The sequence below is a fragment of the Dasypus novemcinctus genome, chromosome 9 (genome assembly GCF_030445035.2).
Source record: "Dasypus novemcinctus isolate mDasNov1 chromosome 9, mDasNov1.1.hap2, whole genome shotgun sequence".
In the NCBI taxonomy this organism is placed as follows: domain Eukaryota; kingdom Metazoa; phylum Chordata; class Mammalia; order Cingulata; family Dasypodidae; genus Dasypus; species Dasypus novemcinctus.
In genome coordinates, this window is record NC_080681.1 from 12928777 (window position 1) to 12950691 (window position 21915).

The 21915-nt window shown below is 36.6% G+C and overlaps 1 protein-coding gene and 1 pseudogene across 1 annotated transcript; one reads left to right on the plus strand and one right to left on the minus strand.

The window, feature by feature from the left end:
* LOC101439965 (protein CDV3 homolog pseudogene) overlaps positions 1-5132 on the minus strand; it is a 53111-nt pseudogene extending 47979 nt beyond the window's left edge.
* LRIF1 (ligand dependent nuclear receptor interacting factor 1) lies at positions 4762-20955 on the plus strand. Its single transcript, XM_004473062.3, has 4 exons — positions 4762-5292; positions 16141-17650; positions 18789-19061; positions 20043-20955. The coding sequence occupies exons 1-4, from the start codon at positions 5225-5227 to the stop codon at positions 20481-20483; spliced, it is 2292 nt and encodes a 763-aa protein (XP_004473119.1). The 5' UTR covers positions 4762-5224; the 3' UTR covers positions 20484-20955.
* The last annotated feature ends 960 nt before the right edge of the window (positions 20956-21915 follow it).

The following is a 21915-nucleotide window of genomic DNA, read 5'->3' on the forward strand; positions in this document are numbered from 1 at the left end:
TACATAGATCACAAAAAAATGTTACATTAAAAAATATAAGAGGTTGGGAAGCAGCTGTGGCTCAAGCAGTTGGGCTCCCGTCTACCATACAAGAGTCTCTGGGTTTGCGTCTGGGTTCTCCTTGTGAAGGCAGGCTCACCTGAACACCACAGAGAGCCATCAGCCCACTAGCGTTGTGGAGTGTCGCCTGGCCAGCAAGCACCATGGATGCTGCCCAGCCCGCAAGTACCGCAGAGTGCCGCCTGGCCTGCAAGCGCTGCAGAAAGCTGACTCAGCAAGGTGCACAACAAAAAAGAGAGACAAGCAAAAACACAGAAGAGCATGCAGCAAATGGACACAGAGAGTAGACAACAAGCAAGCCATGGGGGGGGGGGGGATAAATACAAAATAAAAAATAAATACAGACACACAGAAGAATGCACAGTGAATGGACAGAGAGAGCAGACAGCAAGCAAGCCGCAGGGGGTGAATAATGAAAAAAAACATATATAAGGGGTCCCCATATACCCCCCACCCCACCCCACTCCTTCCACATCAACCTCTTTCATCATTGTGGCATATTCATTGCATTTAGTGAATACATTTTGGAGCACTGCTACACTGTGGATTATAGTTTATATTGTAGTTTATACTCTCCCCCAGTCCACTCAGCAGGTTATGGCAGGATATATAATGTCCTGCATCTGTCCCTGCAATATCATTCATGACAAGTCCAAGTCCTGAAAATGCCCCCACATCACACCTCTTCTTCCCTCTCCCTGCCCTCAGCAAAACCCATAGCCACTGTCTCCACATCAATGATGCAATTTCTTTCATTGCTAGAGTCACAATAATTCTATAGTAGACTACCAATAAGTCCACTCTAATCCATATTTTATTCCTCCATCCTGTGGACACTGGGACGGTGATGTCCACTCCACCTCTAAATTGAGAGGGGGCTTAGATCCCACATAGCTGATGGACCTGATTCTCTTCTCCTGCTTACAATTGTAGACACTTTCAGGTCTCTGGTGTGGTGGTTGGCCATCTTCACCTCCATTAGCTGACCTGGGTAAATTCAATGAACCAGACAGTAGGTGTTTGCCCTAATCTTAACAGGTAATCTAGTCAAAGACACCATAGCTGGATTTAATGCAATCAAAGGGTAGCATACCCAGAGGAATAGATTAATTTACAAACATAATCTCTCTTTTTAGGATTCAGAAAATAATCCAACTCCCATGTCCATTTTCAAAAAAAGAGGAGGATGCCTTCTCACACTATATACAAAAATCAACTCAAAATGGATCAAAGATTTAAATATAAGAGCTGGAACTATCAAACTCCTAGAATTAAATGTAGGAAATCATCTTCAGGACCTTTCGTTAGGTAATTTTTTCTTAGACTTTACACTCACAGCACAAGCAACAGAAGAAAAAATAGATAAGTGGCTGTAGCAGTTTGGTATTGTTTATGAATTCCAAAAATAGATATTGGATTATGTTTATAAACTGGTCTGTTCCTCTGGGTATATTAGATTGTACTAACTTCAGAGGTTTCACTTTTACTTGATTAAATTATGATTTGGGCTTTGATCGGGCCTTGTCAGTAGGTGGGGGGGGGGTGGACTCACAGAGAAAACTACAGGCAAAGGAAGGAGTTGGGGTTTTTGGATGCTGGAGCCCCAGGAAGTAAACACACAGGAGAAGAACAAAGGGGAATAGAGATGGCTCCACAGACACAGCAGAGGTCCCTGGAAGAGAGAGAGTCTGATAGTCTACAACCTTGTGGAGAGAACAAAGCAGCTGAGCCCAGAGAGAAACAAGCCCTGGGAGAGAGACAAGACTTATCCCAGCCTACACTGATGTTGGAAGAAGCTGGGACCATGGAGCCTTAAGAGGAAAAAGAAGAAGCCTGAACACTTGTAGGCATTGGCAGCTGTCTTGCTCCAACATCGTGCAACAGACTTTGGAGAGGGAAGTAACTTATGCTTCATGGCCTGGTAACTGTTAGGTTTCTACCCCAAATAAATGTCCTTTATGAAAGCCAACAGATTACTGGCATTTTGCATCAATACCTCTTTTGGCTGACTAATACTGTGGCAATCCCACTACTAAGTATATACCCAAAAGAACTGAATGCAGGGAAACGGACTTTGGCCCAGTGGTTAGGGCGTCCGTCTACCACATGGGAGGTCCGCGGTTCAAACCCCGGGCCTCCTTGACCCGTGTGGAGCTGGCCATGCGCAGCGCTGATGCGCGCAAGGAGTGCAGTGCCTCGCAGGGGTGTCCCCCGCGTGGGGGAGCCCCATGCGCAAGGAGTGCGCCCATAAGGAGAGCCGCCCAGCATGAAAAGAAAGAGCAGCCTGCCCAGGAATGGCGCCGCCCACACTTCCCGTGCCGCTGACGACAACAGAAGCGGACAAAGAAACAAGACGCAGCAAATAGACACCAAGAAGAGACAACCAGGGGAGGGGGGGGAATTAAATAAATAAATAAATCTTTAAAAAAAAAAAAAAGAATTGAATGCAGGGGTTTGAAAAGGTATTTGCACACTGATATTCATACCAGCATTATTCACAACTGTCAAAAAATGGAAGCAACGCAAGTGTCGATCAACTGTTGGATGGGTAAGTAAAATGTGGAATATACATATAATGGAATAGTATTCAGCCATAAAATGGAATGAAGTCCTGATACAATAGACAACATGGATAAACCTTGCATGAAATAAGCCATACACAAAAGGACAACTATTTTGTGATCTCACTGATTTGAAACAACTGCATAGCAAACTCATATAGCCAGAATCCAGGTTACCAGATCATGGGGTGGGGATAGAGAGTGGGAAGTTAAAGCTTAAAATGTACAGAGTACCTATTTGAAATGATGGAAATGTTTTGGTAATGGATAGTGGTGATGGTAGCACAACAGTGTGAATGCACTGAAATATATATCTGAATATGACTAAAAGGGGAAATATTAGATAATATATATATGGTAACAGAATAAAAATTTTAAAAAAATTTTTTTAAACTACACTACACAGTGAACTGTAAGTTAAACCATAGACTTCAATTAATAGTACAATTATAAATATATGTTAAAATCAATTGTAACACATTCACATCAATGCAATGCTTTAGTGGTGGGGTATATGGGAATCCTCAGCTTTATGTGTGATTATTTTCTAATTTAAAAAATGAGTGAGGGAAGAATCAATACTGCGAGTACGGATTTTGAATGAGTGAGATAAACAGCATCATTCACAACAGATGGCTGTAATTAGTGGCTTAATGAGTTCAATGGTTACTGTGATGTATGTCAAATCTCACTTCAAAAATAAAGGACTTATTTTCCTTAGATACTGACAGCTGAGATATGCCTCAGCTGTCACTCTCCTTGACTAAACGACTTGACTAAAAAATTCTCCCTGGCACAACCTGTATCCAGTGACCATTTGTCATGGGGTCTAAAGTTCCAGTTCACTCCTCTCACTTTGGAAAACTATGAAAGTCCACCTGAGTTTTCCAGAGCCATGTAAGTTATTTTATGACCTTTGTGGAGACAGCACATCACAGTCCAACTTTTCTCTCTGCCCAGAATGGCTTTCTTACCCCTCCTTCTGCAGATACTAAACCCTAAAAATCCTCCTGCATACCAAAGTCCATTTTTAAAGTGCTTCCTAGGGAACCCATTTTGTGACAATCAATCTTATTCATATGGGAGGTATGGGGGAAAGTCAGATTGTAAAAGGCAATGAATGAGAAATTTGATCAAACAAGAATCGTCAATTCTTTCATGTAATTTTGCTTTCACAGACAAAAGAATGACGAACCAAAAGAGCAGCAAGATCTCATCACTCCCTTATCTTTAGCATGGGAGATATTTGAGCACATTCATAGCTTGAAAGAAATATAACAGTTACTAGACACAGTATACTAAATAGTTGAAGTTAATCCATAACAAAAGGTGAAAAAGAATTAGAAACCAGAACCAGCTATTGAGTAACCAGTATTCTTAAAACGCCAGATTAACCATTACATTGGCCACCAATCTCCTAAATTCGAACAGCATGAGCCAGTTTACACAGGGATTGCCTATACCAGATGACACTGGATCTTCTAGATCACTCTGACTACACTTTCCTTCTAGCCCTAGTTGAGCTAGACTTTCTACTGTTTAAGCCAGAGGCTGAATCCGTTTCTCTGATAAAGTGATTGCACCTCAGGAATCAAGAAAATCATGAAAAAAATTTTCTCTGGAGAGCCAAATAAAGATACAGGCAAAAAAAAAAAAAAAAAAGTATATATCAGCAATGAAACTTTGAGAGAACGAACGAATAAACTATATAGTAATCAATAATGGTTTTGAGGGGAGCAGGAACATGAGATTAAGGGAAGGGTTAGGTTAAAACTAGAGGCAAAACCTCAGGAAAGAATACAGGAACGAGAAACCCTCAGAAAAATAACAAAAAAAGAGCGCTGCCTCCAGTTAGGCGTCTAAAGTTTTCTCACGCCGTGCCTGCATGGGACTCCAAAAAGTTCGCCAGCATTTCCTCAAGCACTAGGAGGAAAGGAAAACTTACACTAACACCGATCACAAAGGCAAAAAACTTAGCATTGACCCCGGAAACATTTTAATTTGCGTAGGTGTTTGGAGAACTTTCCTTTGCGATTCGTCACTTGATCCGGAAGAAGAGATAGCGAGTCCCCCTAACGATTGGATTGTGCTATGAGGGTGGGGCTTTAGCGAGCCACTCACCTTGGCAACCGGACCTGACGATTCCGGAAGCTGCCAGGCTAGCTTTGCTCCCGCTGGCAGCTCCGGGGGGCGGGGTCGGCTGACCTACGCTAGCCGAGGGCGCCACCAGAACTGGCCCTTCTTGGGGGCGGTGCCGTTAAGGCCACGCCTCCGGAGCCCGCTCCCGTTGCTCAGGAGCGATGTCGTAACCCTGGGGGCGGAGACTTCGGGCCGAGTCTCTCCGAGTCTACCGGCGGTGTCGGCGCCGTCATCCGCCTCCGGTCTTCCGGTAGTGTAGTCGCGCCGCCTCCTTCCGTGGTCGGAGGCTACGCCCCTCTGGAGAGCCAGCTGTCGCCTTCCTTTTGGCTTCGAATCCCCCAGAGTTGCTTCGGGGCAACTGCAGCCCAACATTCTCTCGCTCTGATTCTCCCTCCCTTAAGGACCTCGGCCCTACACACTCCCTCCCCTTTCCTGGATGTGCTGTCCCTTCCCACCCCTCTAAAATGTCTAATAATCTACAGAGGGTCTTCCTGAAACCCGCAGAGGAAAATTCAGGCAACGCCTCGCACTGGTGAGTACCGGTTTCGAATCTCCCTCCACACGCCCGCCCCTAGCCCTGTCTCTTGGCAGGATGTCGATTCGGCCCGTCATTTCCTGACGTTCTGCAATTCAGATGCGTTTCACCCCGCAGGGTGAGCCTCTGTAGCGGCAAGTGCCCGTCAGTTTGGCACTTAGCCCGTAGAGCACTTTCCTCTTGGAAACGTAAACCCTTAGAGCGTGGCGCAGTCAGCCTCTCTGCTCGCTCCGCGGGATTCCAGCGTCTCAAGTTTCATAGGCGGACAGAGTAGATCTCCACGGGAGAGGAAAATCAACATGGCCGACGCTCCTGTGTGACCAAATCCTTCTGGAAGATTCTTGGGCACACCCAGCAAGATACGCAGCAATTTGCACGGATTAGCAAGTACAGCTCTAGTAGTTTTGGACCATCAGTGAAAATAGTCATATTTTAATAGAATTTGTGAGGAAGAAAATAAGAATATGATTTGTATGTAATTGCCAAGAGCATATGAATTTAGAAACTGAAGAAAAATAGTTTAGAATAAGGAAATAGAACTTTAAAAATTTCCAAATAATAGCTTTATAGGAAATAAAAATAGAAATCCTCATGTAAAATCAGCCTTTTGGAGCAGAGTATATGGAGCAGGTGTAATGAGACTGCCATCTCTCGTTGGATGTCTGTAGAGGAACTGTAATTGACAGGGGGAGAGTCTAGTACTTATTCTTAGAAAGGCAAACCTATTTGTAGATTTAGAAAATAGACTCAGCATTTTAGTAGTTTAAGAAAATCTTTATATTAATCAGCATGAAACGAAAAGGGTCTAGAATGTTTACTAAGGTGGAATATTTTAAATTCTACTCTCCTGATTAGTGGATGCTAGTGATCAGAGAAAGATATGTTAATGGGTCTCTGGAAAAGGAAAATGAAGAAGAGAGCATGGATATTAAGCTGTGAAACTCATGGAAGAGGATTTGTATTTGAAGAAAATCAGACTACCTGGGTTTAATCCTAAATTTACCAGTTTTTTGTGAGGCGTGGATAATGTATTTTTCTGTGCCTCAGTTTCCAGTCTGTAAAAAATAGCACCTAGAGTTATATGGATTGTAAAAAGAAATATATGTAAAATACTTAGTGTAAGAATATTAAAAAACTATTTAAATGTTGGTTATTAATACATTGTAAGAATACAACTTAAGAACATATTTTTTCCTGGAATGCAGGTTTCCTTTAAATAGATAGAAAACCTAATTGTAATAAAGATGTAAATAATAGTGATTCTTTAAAGATATGTAGAGCATTATAAAAGGAAATGGTCACTAATAATGTAAGCTGAAACACTGCTGAGGAAAAGAACCGTTGTATTTCAAATCGTAACAACAACGAAAAACGGCCCGTTTTTGTGAGTACATGTTGGTTTTGTGATGGAAGTTGGAGATGGTGTTTAGGGCTGAGGTACTGGCCTGTCCAGATGTGCAAAAGTAGAGTAACTTCTTAATGCCTCCTTAACTCTGCCTTGTTTTAGTGCGTCTGTCTTTGACGAAATCTGTCTTACCTTGACTTATACCCTTTTTGGATTGGATTCTTTTTCAATATTTAGAAATAGGTAAAGAATAAGAACTTTTTATTTGTATTTATTTAACATTTTTATCCTGTTCACTCATTTTGGCCATCTGTCTTTGGAATTTCTTAAAAAACATTACAAATGGAATTACGTTTGTGTTATATTTGTAAGTCATTTCTACTTCATTAACTCTTTGATGTATGCATTGTTTTTTCATGCATTGATTTCGCATTTCCACCCTGAAATCACTGAGGTTTTACATCACATATTTGGAAAATATAATAGGTGTCTTTCTGAAATTGTCTAATAACTTTGGCTATTGATTGCATGCTTATTCCATTCTGTTTTGTAAGTGACAATTTGTGTCGGGTCCAAATATAATTTTGTAAATAGTGTAATTAATGTCAGCACCTTAGTTTATTGGAAACTTAGTAATTAATGTCAGCACCTTAGTTTATTGGAAACAGTTTTCATTCTTATTCTTTGAGTAGTATTTTTGATGGTACTAAATCATTTTCATCATGAACTTAAAATGACCAAATGATTTTCGTATTTTCTGTAGATATTTGAATTTTTTGAATTACTGCTTTTCCTTTATGAAATTTTTCATTATTGTGACATAGAATATTTATTGTTTAAGGTATCTCTAATTGTCAGGACATAAAATGTAAATGCCAAACTTAAATTTACAGTACAAAGGAAAAATCGGGAAGATGTTCGTGAGCGTATGCATTTAGTGTATATAGATTTGGGCCTTATTAGCAGAGGGTAAAGCAGGAGTCAGAACGGCATGGAGAAAATAAGTAAGCTTTGGCGTTATACAACCTAGGTTCATATCCTAGTTCCATGACTAAGCAATACTGTTCAAAAATTGAGTTGAATGCCTACTATAAGCTAGACTGTGCTAAAGAATGTAACATGGAAAGCCATGTCTACGGGGAAAGGTGATATAATAAATTTTATGATAATATGCACATGATGCGTTGAGGAACTAGAGAAAGAATTGTAGAAAAGGTTTCTGGGAAATGTAAGTATCAGTTACCCATCCAAAGTTGAGTATCCATTGTGCGTTGGTAGAAGTTTGAAATTGCTGAGTAAACCACAGAGGCATAAAACTAGTTTATTACAAAAGCAATTGGTATTTATTGCTTGATTCTAGACTACAAGAAGGATATGTAGATAGCTCTTGAGGGTTTGATTTTACCCAGTTAAAGAGATTAGGATTTTAAGAAAAGAACTAACATGGTAAATTGTGCATTTTAGGTAAATCATGACAGTGAGGGTCAAGATTCTATTTCAGTTGTCTTTTCAGAGATTTTGACGGCCTGAACTAGCTGAATGGATTGGATTGAAAGAAATATGGAAAGAAAAATAGGCAGACCTCATTAGGAAATTGGCACTGAAGAATGAAGAAGAAGATCAATTATGCCATTTTTCTGGGTGAATAGTGGTAAATTTACTGAGATGGGAAAGACAACGAGAATGCTAGTAGAGATTTGAATCTGAAGCTCATCGGCAGAGTCAAAGCTGAAAATAGATACTTGGGAGCCTTCTACTTTAGAGGCATTGTAATAAAAGCCTGTGATAATGCGTCCCACAATAATAAAATTTAGGACATCATGTGATTGGCAGTTGGCATCTATCCTCCCTTGCCCTTTTGTTCTCAAATGGAGAGTTAAAATTAGTGTTTTAGCAAGGGGCTTGGTTTTGTTGGGAAGATGGTATTTGTCAGTTCAGTGCACATTTGGTTTGTACTGTATAACATTTATTGTCTTTGCCACTGTGGTTTGTATAAGTGTGTGTGTGTGCACGCACATGTGTGTAAGAGAGACAAAAGCAAACACACCATACAGATTACAGAAATCTGTGAATCTTAATAATCTCTTAGTTTATGCAATTGAATTTTTCAGACCCTATTATGGGGCGGGGGAAGAAGGTATGCTAGAGTCAGTATAAGAAAGTGGGTAGGATTGAATAAGTTATTTAATATTTCTGAGCCTTTTTTCTCAACTTCAAAATGGGAATAGTGATACTCAACTTAATGTTTTTAATTAGATGTGTATGGTGTATGATACTTTGTAGTCTCTCAATGAATAATTATTATAATTATTTACATAATTATTTTTATATTATTTATGTACTTATGTATTTATATTATTTATGTATGTTATAGATAGTAGAATGGAAAAGGTCTCCTACCGGAAAAAAAATACACTTTGAAAAAATCTACGAAATTTCAATTAGCCTGCAAAATTTTTATCATTCTGTTTCTATGTGAATGCCTCAAATCAATATTAAAGAGACTAGTAAAAGGTAACAGAAGTTGTATAAAAGTATCACTGTGTTTAATATGCCTTTTTATTAAAGTTCTTGTTTTCTGAAGACCTCACTGGATTCATTTCCTTATCCACAGACCAGTTGCATATTTTAATGGAAGATGATAACTAGCATGTGTTGAGAGCCTGTTACGATTCCAGGCAATTATTTACTTTTCATAGCAAGCCTTATTTTCCCCATTTGACAGATAAAGAAACAAAGGTTCCAAAAAGTCAAATACATTTTCCAAAGGAAATCAACTAGTAACTGGAAGAGCTCGAATTAAAAGCCCATAATCTTTCAATATATATATTCCTTCTTCTCTTTTAAAGTCTTAAACTGTCTTATTTTTCCCATATATTGTCTCAGTTCAAATACCAGCTGGTTTAAAATGCTTTAACATTTGAAGATATTCTTTCTATGTGAATAAATCAGAGCATGGGATGCAGAATCTACTTCTAGTTCTAGTTCTGTCATTAACTAGCAGAATATGATCTTGAAGAAAATAGAGTCTTTATAGAATCATAGTTATTCTCTTAAATGTAATATCCCTCCTAGATCTGAAAAATGTGTATTGATTGAAGAAGTATTAATTTGACTCTGGTATATCACTTTTCTCTTTAGCAGTCTTCATTTCCGTTTAAATTTTAGAATTCATTCCATTTGTTGCCAGGTAATCATGGATTTTTTTTTATTATTGAACATAGGATTCTGATTCAGTTAACATTTATTGAGTGTCTACTATGTGTCAGGTACTCTTTTAGGTGCAGAGGATATAATATGAATAGGATAATCTACTCTTAAGAAATTCATGGTTACATGGAAACAGGTATATTTTTCATCCCTTTCTGATTAGGAAATGAAGAAGGAAAAGAAAGGGAAAAAATCCAGTGTTGGATTTGAATATAGTTTGTGCAATATGCATTAATATTTCTGTAAAGCAAAAATATAGAGGCTCATATAATGAAGTATATAAATTGATGAAAGTCCTTGTAGTTTGTTTAAATACCATACCAACTAAAACATTAAGGGCCTAATGTGTGTACATGCCCCTAACAAATGATTATAAAGACATAAGTACTCCTGTTCTGAAGCTTCTGATATGTTAGCCAGGCATTACTGATAAAGTACATAAACAAACTAAATAAGACTAAACAATAAAAGACACTGAGATATTTCACTTGAAATGGAGATTGGAAAGAGCTACATCTTTATATATATATGTATATATGTATATATAATGTTTTTTGAGGGCCTCCTATTCTGTGTACTGGAGGAATAATTCCAAAATAAATAATATAGTCTGTTCCCTTAAATGTTAGCCTCACAGAGCAAACAATACTTTACTCATTTTTTTAATTGACCAATAGATCAAAGGCAAATGACATTATATAGCAGTGGAAGTGCTTTAGGGATTCCAAGTTGGAAGAAATTAATGTGAGTTTGAAATTATTGGCAGTCATTTCGTGTGGCATCTAGGATCTGAATCACAACTAAATTGTTGGAGAAGAAAAAATTACTTGAAAAATACTTGAGTAAATGTATATGGCATATTTTAGAATAGCAGAGACCTTTCTGTCAAGAACAGAGATTTTATGTTGAGAAGTTAAAGATAGTACTGTTGTAGAGATTGGTAGGGCCTAGATTGTGTTTCATCTGTTGATGAATTGGCAGTGGTGAATTATTGAAACCTTTTGAGCAAGTAGATAACAGGAGGAAAACAATATGTGAATTTGCCAGAGATATATAATAGTCAGTAGTGATCACATAACGATTGAAGTGATAAGTGCACAACTATGTGATTATACCAAATACCGTTGATTATAGACTTTGGGTGGATTTTTGCTTTATTAGTATGTATGAGTAACATTGCTAAAAATAGTGACTGCAGTCAGAGAAACTAGTTTAAACATCAGAGGAAAATACAGGGATGAGATGATGAAGTATATAAAGTAATGAGGATCTGGTCTAGGATGGTAGAAATGGCAGTGGTGAAGAAAGAAGATGGATAAGATGTAAAAAAGGAAGAAAGCTTTATAGGCATGGTGATTCATTCATTATACATTTATTGAATGTTTGCCTTCTGTAAGGAAGATGCTGTTGGTGAATATGTGATAAATAAGAAGGGTAATAAAAAATAAGCCAGAGATGGCTAGGTGATTTAAAACATGGGTAACTGGGAAAATAATGCTGCCAGATGACTATCAACGTTAGGATAGAGTTTACTAGTTTCCTGTAGACAGTAATTTTGGTGAATTTAAAGTGATGATTTTAAATGTGAAAGTATTTGGTAAGCCATTACAATTACAAATATGGAACTTAAGTGGATATTAGGGGATAGGAATAAAAGGATATCACTATGGGAGTCAACATTGAAAAAAAAAGATAATTGAAGGAAATACTTGAAACCATGTAAATGGGTGCAATTTTTAAGAGAGAATGTCTTGAAGGGAAAAACAGAGCCAGGAGTAATGCTTTGGGGACTGTTCTCATTTGGGTGCCTAACATGCAGAAAATGAATAAGAAAGGGAGCATTATGAAAAACAAGAGAAACATAAATTGTATACAGTGCAAACCACAATGCGAGAGAGGTTTGAGATGGAAGGATAATTAGCTACCAGTGTCACTTGCAGTAGAGACCACCTAGGAGTTGAGGGTAGAACACACATTTAACTGTGCTGATGCATATGGTAAGCTTTAAGAATGAGGGTTTAGTAGGATAATAGGAAAGAAAATAGACTACAGAAAAGAATGGGCTTCTAGACAATTTTATGGTATATCAATTCTTAATTGTGGTTAGTTGCTACCATCTGCCTACTTTCTGTCACTGCAGACTTGACAACTATTTCATAATATTCTCCCCAATCCTGCTTAATTTCAACAGAACGTATTTGTCAGTCTGCTCTTTCGTACAAAGATCTTTTTCTCCAATAAGCATATTCTCCATTCTATCTCAGCTATCCACTTCTGTAGTTATTCCTTAGATTTTGTTATCAGATGAAATTGCTCCAGCAACAGATTTTGTAATTCGGACATCTTGCTTTCTGAACACCACTTTTTATATTTCTATATTACTTGTTTAAGTGCTCCCACCATGAATGACTGTTCTCTATCTGTCCCTCCAGTTCAATAATCCCTTTATCTTTTCCCTATACTTTAGCCATTTATGTTTTCATTTCTCTCCCATCCAGCTTAGGTTCTATTTTTCATCATTGTACTAGCTTTTATCAAATACTTTAAATTCTTTTCTTCCTCTTTGATTTCTGTTGTACTCTTATGAAGCTACGCCAGCCTTGGATATGAACTCACCTATCTGCTTTCTTTTTGTCTATTCCTGGTGGGACAAAGAAAAATTATAAGAACACAGATCGCTACACAAGAGATTCATACTCACTGCCTATCTCCCTGGGCCATCACCATTGCCTGGCAACCTTTCTGTTTTCTGTGGTCAGCTTATTCTCTCACAAAAACTTTCAAATCTTTATCCTCCTTAAATCTCTCCCTCATTTTTGCTCTTATTCTTGGCAGATGATGTCCTATCCTTTTTCATAGAGAAAAAGCCATTAGATCTGAATTACCTCAGCCTTCTGACATCAAAGTTATAAACCTACCTGCAAATGTACCTAATCTCTCCCTCTGTTCTAATGGAAGGAGATATTTTTCCAGCACACTTTCAGATTCATTCACTACACTTGAATCCCATTTTCTTCTTCCTTCTCAAACCTTACACTACTGATTATTCTTCTCTCCCCTTTATTATCAGTCTCGTCCTCCTAACTAGCTCACATGAGCACTTATATATTCTCTAGCTCATACAGCCTTAAAAGAAAAAAAGAAAGATTCCTGCTATACTCTCTTTCTCCCTCCAGCTACTCACCAGTCTCTCTTCCCCCTTTATAGTCAAGGTTCATAAAAGAGTTGTACTTGGTATCTTCATTTCCTTCATGTTCATTTCATTCCTCAGCAACTGAAATCTGGCTTCTTTCCCCACCAAACTGCTGTTATTAAAGTCATAAATGACCCTCATGCCATTAATTCTAGTGTATGTCAAAGTACTTGGCCTCTCAAAATTGCCCAATTTTCATTCACCCACTTTTCCTTACATTGCATCAGAATACCTTGGTTTTCTTTCACTGCTCTTAAGAAGCCACTGAAGTTTTTTAAGCAGGGAAGTGACATAGGACCAGCTCTTGCATGTTGAGTGAATTGAAAGGGAAAAAATATGACTGAAAGATGAGTTATGAAGTTACTATAGTTATTTAAGCCGGAGATGATACTTATTGGACTAGAGTGGTGAAGGTTGATTTGGAAAGAATTGAGCAGATCATGTGAAATTTAGGAGGTGATATCAACAGGATTTTGTGATGCCTTGAATATGGGAGGTGAGAAAGAAAGAATTACCTACTTAGAATTAGCCGTCTAATACAGACAGTGATACCATTTACCAAAGAAGAAAACACTGGAATAGAAGGAATCTTTGCAAGTTGGGGATGGGAAGAAATCCAATGTTGAGTTTTAGATGCCTTTGAGGTTCTGAATGGAAGTGTCAGTAGGGAAGCTGGATACAAATGCTTGGATCTCAAAGGAAATACAGATATAGATATTGGGATTGTTAAATATATAAGTGGTAACTGAAGTCATGCATATAAAAGAAATTTAGAGAAGGAGTTTATAGTAGGAAGAGAAGAGGTTGATTCAAGTTAAGATGACTTGGCAAAGAAAACTGAGAAGTCTTTAGGGAGGTTAGGAGAATGTCATATCTTGAAAGCCTTGGGAAGAAAATATATTAAGAAAAGGAAAAATCATTTTTGTACTCATCCAGATAATATTCGTCTCAATTATTATTGCCAGCAAGCTTTTACTATAGTAAAGAGAAAATACTAGGTATTTGGCCTGTATGATCTCTGCTGTTCCTACTGAACTCTGCCATTATAACATGAAAACATACACCTACAGTGTGTAAAACATGAGTGTGTCTGTGTTCTAATATGACTTCATTTATGGTTACTGAGAGTTGAATGTTAAGTAATTTTCAAATGTCACAAAATAGTCTTTTGATTTTTTTTTTTCCTGGTCATTTAAAGTATAAAAACTACTCTTAGCTCAGGGGCCACACAAAAACAGGCAATGGGTGAGATTTGGCCCATGTGCTGTATTTACAACCTCCCCACCCCCAGACTGAGCCTGATGCCTGAACCATAACAAATACTCAATAAATTTTTGTTTAATAAATTAATGTTGAATAAGTTTTGATCCCAGTTCATATGTGCTTTGGGGGAGGGGGAACATGGGATGGTGAGGAGGGGGTCTTCTTTAAGCCTTGAAAGCAAGAAGTTTTATACTTTTCTTTGGGTTCGTGCTTCTCTTTACAGATTTCTAAATTTATTAAAAGATGCTGGGAGCCGATGTGGCTCTCACATCAGTGGTTGAGCCCTGGCTTCCCATATTCAAGGTCGGGGGTTCAATCCCTGGCCCCGGTAATCTTAAAAAGAAAAAGTTATTATAAATTATGAAACACTATTAAGTGGCCAGAAGTATATTTTAAATTTTTCTAAGAAAACTGTCATGCCATTTGGGGACAGAGAAAGGTAAAACTGAGTTCCAGCACTTCCTAGGATGCACAGAATTTTCGGCATTGATTTCTGTTAATTCCTAAGGATTTAAAAAACAAATCTGTTTGTATAAAAACACACCTTGTATTGCTGAGAATGTTAACCTAATTTTTACCCTTAAATTCTTTTCTTCTTTTGATCTTCTTTAATTGAGACCATTTCTATGCACTTGTGCTGTTCAGAGTTTAGCATGAGGCAATTTATAGACCAGTTAAAAAAAAACATATGTGTTGATAACGTGATATATACCATGAAGGAAATGTACAGATTAATATTACAGATTAATTATTAAAGAGTGGTAGAGATAGTTAAACTGGTCAAAGAATATATCTCTTGAGGTATGTCATTTATGCAGAGACTTGAACTATGTGAAGGTTTGGGTAAGGGAAGAGCATCTAGGTAGAGAAAGTCCCATGAGAACTTACTATTTTCCTGGAATGAAAGGAATTTTAGGTATAAATAACTTGAGGTATCTGCATTTAAGTAACCCCCAAATAATTGATTTTACAAACAGATTAGAATATATTGGCTTCTCTTAAAGTCAAACAACCTGTACTATTAGCTCATCAGGATTGCAATTGCCTAGGTAAAAAAAAAAATTATTTCAAGTCTTTCATGTTCTTTGAAACCTCTTTAGTTGAAATGGTGCTGTTATTTATATGTATGGATTTTATAGGCAGTAGAACTAATATAAGTAATTGCCATACATTTCTTTTTATCATACCAAGTGATTATTTAGCACCAAACTGCAAATGTGCTGAAACAGTCTATAATCAAAGAAGAAAATGGTTCCTACATGAGTAACTCAGTTTAGTCTATAAATTTTAAAATGTGGCACACTAAAGTGTCACCATGAAAGTTGTCTTAAGCCCAAGAGGAATGGCTGACAAAATTTGTGAGACATTGTCAGTGGGAAGAAGATAGGACAGATTAGGAGGGAAAAAAGAGTGAGGGGAGTAGAATAAGCATAAGTGTAAGTGAAATGAGAATCCTAGTTACTTAAATTAGAGGAGGATGACAATAGGAAATTAACGGAAAAGGAGAAGGATGAATGCTAACATTCTAGTAGGCATAGTTTTATACAGGGTAAATGTTAAGTCTATTTTTAATTTAAGGATAAATTAAATTTCTCCTATCGATTGCCTAATCATTTGATAAGATCTGAATCAAAGCTGACCATATTTTTATTATCTCTTTTACTTCAAAATGTTTTACGATATATCTTTTTGAAAATTCAATGAGAAATTAAATACTTTTATTATAATTTTTTATATTTTTAAAATAACATTTTTAAGTATTTGTTTTTAAATAAAATGTATATACCATGTAGTATGTTGTATTTATTCACTTATATTATAATGTTCTTTTAAGTGTTTCAGGCTGCATGTACCAAGTAGTTCAGACGATTGGCTCCGATGGAAAAAATCTTCTGCAATTACTTCCAATTCCTAATTCCTCTGGAAATCTTATACCACTAGTTCAATCTTCAGTCATGTCTGATGCCTTGAAAGGGAATGCAGGAAGCCCAGTTCATGTTACCTTTCAGACTCAGATTTCCAGCTCTTCCACAAGTGCATCAGTTCAGTTGCCCGTTTTTCAGCCAGCCAGTTCTTCAAATTATTTTCTTACAAGAACAGTAGATACAGCAGAAAAAGTTAGAGTTACTTCTGTGGGAACTGAAAATTTTACCTCATCAGTTTCTAAAATCCAGAGTCATGGTGTGAAATTTGATGGACTTACTATGCAAACATATGCTGTTCCTCCCTCCTCAACACAAAATGATTCATCTTATATTTTAGTAAATACCCAGAGTCTGCCAATGACTGTCAAGTCTTCAGTTTTGCCTTCTGGGCATCATTTACAGATTCCAGCCCATGCTGAAGTGAAATCTGTGCCAGCATCGTCGTTGCCTCCTTCAGTTCAGCAAAAGATACTTGCAGCTGCAGCCACAAGTACCTCAGGAACAATAGAGGCCTCCCAAATACCAACCGTTATTTATGTATCTCCTGTAAATACAGTGAAAAATGTAGTTACCAAGAACTTACAAAACATTTATCCAAAACCAGTTACAGAGATAGCAAAGCCAGTGATATTAAATACTACCCAAATTCCAATGAATGTTACAAAAGAGACACAATTAAAAAGTGGTCAGCCTTCTCAAGCTGCTCCAGTGAAATGGATTTTTCAAGAAAATCTACAGCCTTGCACTCCATCTCTTGTTCCTGTTAAGTCTTCAAATAATGTGGCTTCAAAGATTTTAAAAACTTTTGTAGATAGGAAAAGCCTGGGAGAGAATACTATGAATATGCCACCATTGAGTTCTATCAGTCCTAGTGGGACACAATCCAAAAGTATGCCTATTAAAGAAAACGCTTTGGTCATGTTTAATGGGAAAGTCTACCTGTTGGCTAAAAAGGGGTCAGATATTCAGCCATCACAAATTGACCAACAGAATTCTGTTTCTCCTGATATTCCACCAAGAAAAGATACATCACAGATAATGAGTCAAAGTCCAGTCACAGAAATATCTAGAAAGGTTGTAAATTTTGTTTTGGCAAAAAATAAATCTTCCCAGATGGAGACAAAATCACTTTCAAACACACAGCTTGCTTCCATAGCCCACCTAAGGGGAGAGAAGAATAAAAAAGTGGAGAAACCATCTCTTTCTTCCCCAGTCCCACATAATATGAACCAGTCCATTAACTACTTAAATCAGAGTAAGACTTTATTCACAAAACCAGTCTTTCCAGATGGATTTAGTACAGGACAAAATGCCCCCAGAAAAGGATATGTCATCCAGAGCATAGAGAAAATAAGTTCTTCTCTTGATGCAACAACTGTTACTTCACAACAGTGTGTTTTCAGAGACCAAGAACCAAAGGTAATTGTCCCATGTCAGGGTATCTTTTTATGTATACAGAAAATTTTTCTTTCTTAATTCTCAGTGTTAAGTTACCATCTGTGATACCTCCTCTTCCTTTCACCCTCACCCCATCATACACATACCGTACACGCATGAATGCTTAATTAATCAAAACTTTCATCTGAGTAAATGTTTGAGAAAGTGTATAATTAGGAGCTTCCAAGCAGTATCTTTCTGTTGAATCACTTGTCAAATCTTTAAAACGCAACAAATCACAGAGCAAACCAATTTAGAAAAGTTAGAAAATGATAATATATATTCAAACTTAATACAATTGTGTGTGTATACACATATTTACATACATACACATCCATGAACAAATATTTAAGAGCTTTTAGTTATGAAGAGGAAGAGATCGGTGAAATGTGTACAAAAGAGCTGTTATTTTTGTTTTCATTTTTGGTGCTGGAGAGAAAATCAGCAATTTTTTGAGGTAGTGGAAAGGGTGGGACAGGGCTTGTAATGTAAATGCCTTTTCAGTCACTTGGGTTTCTTCTGTTTTTTGTTTTTTGTTGTATTTTTTTTTTTTTGGTAGACAAGTTTCCTATTTTAGCCCTTCTTTCTGACTTCTCATCCAATTATCCAACATACCCACATAGCTACCTTTCTATTCTACTTAAGATATATTTGTCTGTGCTCAATAAATATTTGTACTCACCTTTTCCTTGCTTACCTGAAGGTTTGCTTAATAATGTCAGAATTTCCTCCTCCAGTACAAAATTAATTGAACTCCACGGATGTAAGGAGGTGAATTCTGATTGGCAAGTACAAGATTGATTAGAGATATAAGACTTTCCTAGAAGACCACAATTTCCAAATAATGTCATGTAGATTATTTTTTATCTTGTTATTAGTCTGTATTCTCATTTCAGTTGTTTGAGAATTATTAGATTGAAATTTTAAATTTTTTAATTTAACTGTTAAATTCAGTTTTTAGAGAGTAGGTGTAAGGCAAGGGTAATGCAGCTCAACAATTTAGGATTTTAAAGCATGATGTTTTCTTAATGAAAGATTAATCATTTAGATACTGGTCTGATTAAAAAAAAACTTGAGTAATTTGCAGGATTGTTTGTGTGTTTTCTTTTCCTAATTCCAGATCCAGAATGAGATGGCATCAACATTAAAAAGAGGTACTCAAGAAAGATATGACAAGAAAGAGTCTGAAGGAAGAAGTAATAAGGCATCATGTTTGAAGACCGATGCTGAATTTAAAAAGATATTTGGTCTTACTAAAGATATAAGAGTGTGCCTTACTCGAATTCCTGACCCTTTGGGCTTTGGAGAAGGTTTTAATTCCGTTAGCAGTTTGGTGAAGAGTGACACTTACAAAGAGACCAAGTTTATGGTGAAAGAGGAAGAGAGAAAACAGGTAATAGACTTTAAAATGTCCCTTGTACTGCAAAATTATATGAATGTATTTATTTTCTTGTTTTGATTTTTCAGTTTTGTGCATTAGTGTAAATGGTAGTATTCATCAAAATTGAAAATAGATGTATTATACCAAAACAGTATTAAGAAGAACTATACATGTACAGGTAAAATGCACCCCCAGTTAATTAAAGGTGTTGTTTTAAGTGTTTTTATTCACCTACGGGTTATTTTTTTTCCATCATAAAGTTATAAGAAAATAAATGGCCCTACCTTTTCAACTAGTTATACTATTTTGAAGACTGTATCCAAAAGAAATAATACAAGTGTAAGGAAAATATAAACATGCAGTTGTTCATTGCAGTGTTACTCATAATACAAACATTTTAAGCAGCCTCCATGGTCATTGATAAAAAGAAATGTTCCTTAACTTTGTTTACTGCCATACCTACCTGTGAATATATTATTATTATATTTTAATATTTTGAACTTAAGATCAGAGACCAATCAGGTAGATTCCAAAAAAAAATTTCTACAAGGAGCCAATGGAGCTCAGTGGTGAGCTCCAGCTTCCCACATATAAGGTCCCATGTTCAATCCCTGGCCCCAGCACCCCAAAAAAAAAAACAAAAAACATTCTCCATATGTGCCTACCTTAGAAAAGAAAAGGAAAAATTAAATTAATTTTATGTCTTGTACTCTTCACAAATGCTGTTATATTTTGATGGTAGGTCAGTATTTTTTCTGATTCTTGACTTTAGCAGGAAAGCATGAATTAAGCAGTTTATTCTCGGTGAATATCACTAAGTACGGTACAGTGGTAAACATTTTTTTCCTGCTTTAGTTATCCTGATAAATCTTTTTTCATTAAGTTGAATTGCTAATTATTTGTATCTTCAAACTTTGCTCAGTTTGAGAGCACACTATATATATGACAGTAATATTTTGTTTTTCTTTTGGAATCCTCTCAACATTGCCACAGGGTTTTGATAAGAAAAGAAAAGCAAAAACCATTAAGAAGATGGTTTGCACAAAGAAGAGAAAAACTGAGAGTGCTTATAACACAGTCGTAAATGGGGAAACTAATGTCACCAGCTCTCAACTCCTTAGCAATGTTCTACCATCTTCAGATGTATCACAGCATAACATTCTCACAAGCTGCAACAAAGCCAGAGAAGAAAAGCCAACTGAAGTAGAACACTGTATGCATGATAACCAGCAGAAAGGCATATTGAGTTCAAATGCAGCTTTTGAACAAAATGATTCCTTTAGTAAGAATTATTATGCTGAAGATGTTTTCCCCATGACACCACCAGAGTTAGAAGAAACCACTCGAGATGAAAAAATAAGAAGACTTAAGCAGGTGCTGAGAGAGAAAGAAGCAGCTCTTGAAGAAATGCGTAAGAAGATGCACCAGAAATAATAAAATATAGCTAAAGGCCTCAGTGAAACAGCTGTGGTTTTTTTTTCATGTTACCTTTGTATTAATAAGCTAATTATAAATGCATTCTGAAAATCTTTAAATATGAAGCCTGTTTTTCATCAGTGGATTATAACATTTAAGTGATACAGAAAAGATTAATTCACATGAGATTCTTGTGTTCAATCTACATGGGGTATCAGGACAAAAGATACCTTTTTTTGGAAGGAAATTTTTTATATTTTTCTATTTTAACTAGAATTGCCGAAGTTTAAATATTTGTGCAAGGTTTCTGTTATTGCTATTTGTAGCTTTAGCTGAATTGCTCAGGTGTTACTCCAACAATAGTTAATTGTTGTGTTCTGTTGAAATTCTAAAATCCAAGAGAGGATATCTGCTCCATACTTAGCCTGGCCACTGGGCTTGTATATGTACTCACCTGGTTTCTTTACCCATAAAATGAAGTTTCCTTCTACTCACCATATCTTCTTGTTGTTTTTTAAATTTCATGAAAGAAAATACGTTGCAGCAAAGTTATTTAAATATTCAAATATTTCTTAAGCATGAAGAACACTTTTTTTGCTAACTTTTTCATATAATCCAGAAAGGGGTTTTGGAATTCTATGATATATTGTTTTCTCAAAGTGATATGGTATCATTCCTAGGCAAAATCATTTTTAAAAGAAAAATGTGTCCACCTGTAGAGTGTGAGAAGTAGATCTGAACAATGGCCACATCTAGCACGTTTTTAAACATTGTAAAGTGTAGTTTCTCTTTTAATAGAGTTAAACATTTTTTATCTGGTTAATCTTTGATTTGAGAGGTTGGTGGTGGTGTAGGAATAGAGATTAAGAAAGGGAAGAAGGATAAAGATATAAAAAGTGATGAACAAATCCCTGTAAGTAAGGGATGTTTTTAGAGGTCAAAGAAACCTACACATTGGCAACTAGATAGGAAAGAGTAAATGAGAAATACTAAAAGGGAGTCAAACAAATGGAAAGATTACCTAGATTTTTTTTTTTTTAGTAACAGCTTTATTGAAGTATAATTCATGAAATACCATAAAAATTCACCCTTTTTAAGTGTATAATTCAGTGTTTTATTGCACTCATAGAGTTGTGCAATTATCAACACTAATTTTAGAACATTTTCATCAGCCTCAAAACAAGCCCTGTACTAATTAGCAGTCATTCCTCATTCCATTCTCCCCCCACCCCTAGGCAGTCACTAATATACTGTCTGTCTATTCATTTGCCTATCCTGGACATTCTATATAAATTGAATCATAAAATACGTTTTCTTTAGTGGACTGGCTTCTTTGACTTAGCATAGTGTTTTCAAGGTTTAGCTGTGTTGAAGTGTGTATCAGTACTTCTATTGTTTTAGTTTGCTAATGGCTGCCAATGCAATATACCAGAAATGGGTTGACTTTTTA

What these genes read in the sequence shown, in the direction of transcription:
- LRIF1 (XM_004473062.3), top strand. Translation starts at nt 5,225, where the DNA reads ATGTCTAATAATCTACAGAGGGTCTTCCTGAAACCCGCAGAGGAAAAT. An exon ending in TCAGGCAACGCCTCGCACTG is followed by an intron (nt 5,293 to 16,140) that starts GTGAGTACCGGT and finishes TGTTCTTTTAAG; the next exon opens with TGTTTCAGGCTGCATGTACC. An exon ending in AAGAGGAAGAGAGAAAACAG is followed by an intron (nt 19,062 to 20,042) that starts GTAATAGACTTT and finishes ACATTGCCACAG; the next exon opens with GGTTTTGATAAGAAAAGAAA.